This window comes from Tauraco erythrolophus, unplaced genomic scaffold, assembly GCF_009769465.1.
Source record: "Tauraco erythrolophus isolate bTauEry1 unplaced genomic scaffold, bTauEry1.pri scaffold_50_arrow_ctg1, whole genome shotgun sequence".
Classification (NCBI taxonomy): domain Eukaryota; kingdom Metazoa; phylum Chordata; class Aves; order Musophagiformes; family Musophagidae; genus Tauraco; species Tauraco erythrolophus.
In genome coordinates, this window is record NW_028238618.1 from 546,510 (window position 1) to 550,902 (window position 4,393).

At 69.9% G+C, this 4,393-nt stretch overlaps 1 protein-coding gene across 1 annotated transcript; it reads right to left on the reverse strand.

Annotated features, from left to right (window-relative positions):
• Nucleotides 1–653: 653 nt before the first annotated feature.
• LOC147525913 (PDZ domain-containing protein GIPC1-like) lies at nt 654–3,507 on the reverse strand. Its single transcript, XM_086630815.1, has 5 exons — nt 3,315–3,507; nt 2,662–2,842; nt 1,711–1,820; nt 1,525–1,606; nt 654–807 (listed from the first exon to the last, which is right to left on the reverse strand). Exons 1-5 carry the CDS (start codon nt 3,495–3,497, stop codon nt 656–658), a joined length of 708 nt encoding a protein of 235 aa, XP_086486941.1. The 5' UTR covers nt 3,498–3,507; the 3' UTR covers nt 654–655.
• Nucleotides 3,508–4,393: the final 886 nt, after the last annotated feature.

Below are 4,393 nucleotides of genomic sequence, written 5' to 3' on the forward strand. Positions count from 1 at the left end.
ATGCTGGAGGGGGGGCCAGGATGTAGTGGTGGTCCCAGGTTAGGGAGGGCTCTGGGCTGCAAAAGGGGGGGGGGGGGGGCGGCGCAGGTAATTGGGGGGTGGGGAGGGGTATCTGGAATTGGGGTGGGGGTACCCAGGTCCATTGGGAGGCCCTAGTGAGGGGAGGGGGCTTCAAGGGGGGGTGCTTCATGTGGGGAGTCCTCAGCTGGGGTGAGGGCACCATAACCCTTAGGGGGATGCTGGGGGGGGCCCCATCACCAAACAGATTTGGGGGGGGGTGTCCGGCTTTTGGAGGGGCCCCGTTTGCAACTGGGGGGGGTCTCCAATCACAGGATGGACCTGGGGGAGGCCAGTCTGTGGTGGTCAGTCGAGGGGGGCTCCCCCAATCCCGGGGGGGGGGGGAACCTTGGTCCCTGGGGGGGGGATTCTCAGTCCTGGGGGGAGATCCTGTGGTCCTGGGGGCAGGGCGTCTTCAGTTCTGGGGGGTGTCTGACAGTCCTGGGGGGGGTACTCGGGGTCCTGGGGGGTGGGGTCCTCGGTTCTGGGGTGTGTCTGGCAGTCCTGGGGGGTACTCGGTCCTGGGAGGGGTCCTCGGTCCTGATGGGGACGGAGTCCTCGGTGCTGATGGGGGGGCCTCCCCAGAGGCGGGGGGGCCCTAGCAGCGCCCCACCTTGGCGTCGCCGATGGCCCCCCAGACGTCGAAAACGAACTCGTCGGGGAAGGCGAAGTCGCCGAGCTGCGAGTCCAGCGCCTGCGCCAGCGCGTCGGGGTCCCGGGCGTCGCGGCCCAGCTCCACCATGGTGGCCGCTGCGGGGACAAGGGGCACGCTCAGGGGGGCACGGGGAGTGCCGCGGGGGACCCGTATCACCCCCAGGGGAGTCCTTGCAGTGGGGTGGGGGGTCCCCAGGGAGTCCTTGCAGTGGGGTGGGGGGTCCCCAGCACTCCGGATGAGGTCCAGGAGGTTCCTAGGGGGGTCCCCAGCGCTCTGGATAGGGTCCAGGGGGGTCCCTGGCACCCTAGGAGGGGTCCAGGAGGGTCCCCAGGAGGGTCCCCAGCACTCTGGATAGGGTCCAGGGGGGTCCCCGGCACCCTAGGAGGGGTCCAGGAGGGTCCCCAGGAGGGTCCCCAGCACTCTGGATAGGGTCCAGGGGGGTCCCCGGCACCCTAGGAGGGGTCCAGGAGGGTCCCCGGCACTCTGGATAGGGTCCAGGGGGGTCTCTGGCACCCTAGGAGGGGTCCAGGAGGGTCCCCAGGGGAGTCCCCAGCACTCTGGATAGGGTCCAGGGGGGTCCCCAGCACCCTGGAAGGGGTCCAGGGGGGTCCCGAGGAGGCTGGGCACAGGCTTGGTGTCAGGCACCTCAAGAAGAGGAACCAGCACTTGGGACTGGGGGTCATGAGCACCCTGGGGAAGGGGGGGATCCTGCACGGAGTGGGGGTCAGAGAGGTCCCCAACACCCCGGGGGGGTCCCCAACACCCCGGGGGGGTCCCCAGCACCCCAGGGGGGGTCTCCCACCCCGGCTCACCCAGCTCGCTGTCCCGGATGCCCATGTAACTCTCCAGCAGATCGTCCACCTTGGCCACCGCCCGCTCCTCGAAGGCGGAGGGCTGGGATGGGGATAGGGGGGACACAACGTGAGGGGGGGGGGGCCACAGGGATGTGGGGAGGGTCCCCGTGTCCTGTGCCCCACCCCGCTCCGTGGGTGCCCTACCTGCTCCTCGACAGTGGCGGGTCCCCGGGCGCGCAGGCGCAGGGTGCCCCGGCCGGTGCCCAGCTGGGTGCCCCCCCCGTGGCCCCCGCCGGTCCGAGGGGCGATCATGTCTGAAAGGGAATGGGGGGGAGTTATGGGGGGCTGTGAATTATTGGGGGGCTCCCCCCCAGCATGGATGGGGGGCTCCAAACCAACCCCAGAGCCCCCCAGGACCTAAGGGGGGCGGGGGGGGGTCCAGAGTGCCCCCCCCCCAGTCTGGGGAGGCCCCCATCGTATGGGGTCCCCATCAGTTCCAGTTTGGGTATTGGAGTCCTCCTACTCCTCCTCCAGGGTTACAGAAGACCCCTCAGCTCCCCCTTGGTTTGGGGGATCCCCTCTGCCTCTCCCCAGGGCTACAGCCACCTCGGTGGGTTTAGGGGTCCCCCCATGCCCCCCCCGCACTACAGGTCCCCATCAGCCCCCCCCCCCAGGTTTTGGGGTCCCCCTGAGCGTCACAGGCTCCCATCAACCCTCCCTGGGCTTTTGGGGTCCCCCATGCCCCCTCTCAACACTATGGGTCCCTGTCAGCCCTTCCTTGGATTCTGGGGACAACCCCATGCCCCCCCAACACTATGGGTCCCCATCAGCAACCCCCCCAGAGTTCTGGGGTCTCCACTAGCCCCCCCTTTGCCTTTCGGGGCTCCCCACAGCACTAAAGGTCCCCTCCCAGCTTCTGGGGTCCCCCCCAGGATATCGGTCTGCAGCAGCCCCACCCCCCACCCCCTCCTTGACCCCCTCAGCGCTATGGGGTCCCCCTCAATTTTTTGGGGGGGAGGGTTGTCTCTGAAGGTGCCCTTTCCCCCTGCCCAGGTTTGGGGGGTCCCAGCAGTGGGGCTGTCCCCCTGGGAGGCCCCAGCCCCCCAGTACCCCTCCCCACCCCTGGGGGTGCCCCTGGGTGCCCCCCCGCCTCACCGAAGGCCTTGCGGGGCTCGGTCAGGCGCAGGACGAAGCTGTGCCCGCGCGGCAGCTCCTTCAACATCTTGGCCACCTCGAAATGACGGGCACCCACCAGGCTGTGCCCGTCGATGGCCTCGATCATGTCGCCCACGCTGATCAGCGGGATGCGGTCGATGACGCTGCCCTCGCGGATGCGCTGCGGGGACCCGCCCAGGGGGTCACCACGCTGGCATGGGCCCCCCCAGCCCAGGGACCACCCAGGGTCTCCGTGTCCCTCTACGACAATCTGGGATGAGCCTTGGTGCTCTCCTTCCCATGTCCATGTTGGCTTGGGAACTCTCCGAGATGGCCCTGTGCCCGCCCCATAGCGCCAGGGCAATGCAGGGACCACCCGGGGGTCACCATGGTCTTCCCAGGGGGGTCAGAGGTGCCCCAGGTGCCCCCCAGGGACACGGTTCCTCTGCTCTGCCATCACCTGGGGGGACATCACGTCCCCCCCCAACAACCCGTGACATCTCTTGGCGTTCACCTTGCCCATCCCACACTGACCTGGGTGCCACCTGGGACATCCCCACCTTCTCCCACTTCAGGGGAACAGTGTGTGCCCCCCCAGGACGTCCCCACCTCCCACCCCTGGGCACAGTGTGACCCCCCCGCGGGGGGGTTACCTTGATGAAGGCGTAGCCCGCGCCGTTGTCGGTGATGGTGAGCCCCAGCGCCTCCTCGGATTTGAGCACGGGCACCTCCTTGCGCTGCCCCTTGGTGTGGGCGAAGATGAAATCCTCCAGGCCGATCTGCCCCCCCAGCAGCTTCTCCATGTCCACCTTGTGCGTGTTGAGGGTGCAGAACATCACCTGGGGGGGGGGGGGGGGGAGTCAGGGCGGGGGGCACGGGCACCTCCCGGCACGCAGAGGGGCGCACTGCCAGCCCGCTCCTGGGGCACAGTGGGCACAGGGCGGGAAGGAGCGGGCAGAGGCGGCAGGCCTTCCTGGGGGCACCTGGGACCGTCCCCCCCATGGGACCCCCCTCCCTGGGGACACCCGGGATCCCCCATGCACCCCTGGGGTGCCCACACCCCACAGCAACCCCCCCCCCCATCATCACCCAGCCCTGGGTCCCCTCCCCCTGTCGTTTCTGGGTACCCCCCCACCCAAGCCCTTCCAGGTCCCTCCTCTGACCCCCCAGCACCCATGGGTGCCCCCAGACTCCCCTGGGCACCCACCTCTCCACCCCCCCAGTACCCAGGGGTGCCCCCAGACTCCCCTGGGCACCCACCCCTCCACCACCCCAGTACCCATGGGTGCCCCCAAACCCCTCTGGGCACCCACCCCTCCACCCCCTCGCCCCCCCAGCACCCAGGGGTGCCCCCAAACCCCCCTGAGCACCTGCCCCCCCACCCCCCCAGCACCCATGGGTGCCCCCAAACCCCTCTGGGCACCCACCCAGCACCCAGGGCTGCCCCCAAACCCCTCTGGGCACCCACCCCTCCGCCCCCTCGCCCCCCCAGCACCCAGGGGTGCCCACAAACCCCCCTGAGCATCTGCCCCCCCACCCCCCCCAGCACCCATGGGTGCCCCCAAACTCCTCTGGGCACCCACCCAACACCCAGGGGTGCCCCCAAACCCCTCTGGGCACCCACTCCTCTGCCCCCTCGCCCCCCCCAGCACCCAGGGTGCCCACAAACCCCCCTGAGCACCTGCCCCCCCACCCCCCCCAGCACCCACGGGTGCCCCCAAACCCCTCTGGC

Excerpts from the sequence above, each read along its gene's own strand:
- LOC147525913 (XM_086630815.1), bottom strand. The coding sequence starts at position 3,497 with ATGTTCTGCACCCTCAACACGCACAAGGTGGACATGGAGAAGCTGCTG. Across the intron at positions 1,607-1,710 it reads CCGCCACTGTCGAGGAGCAG|CCCTCCGCCTTCGAGGAGCG; the intron begins GTAGGGCACCCA and ends TCCCCATCCCAG. Across the intron at positions 808-1,524 it reads CATCCGGGACAGCGAGCTGG|CGGCCACCATGGTGGAGCTG; the intron begins GTGAGCCGGGGT and ends TTGTCCCCGCAG.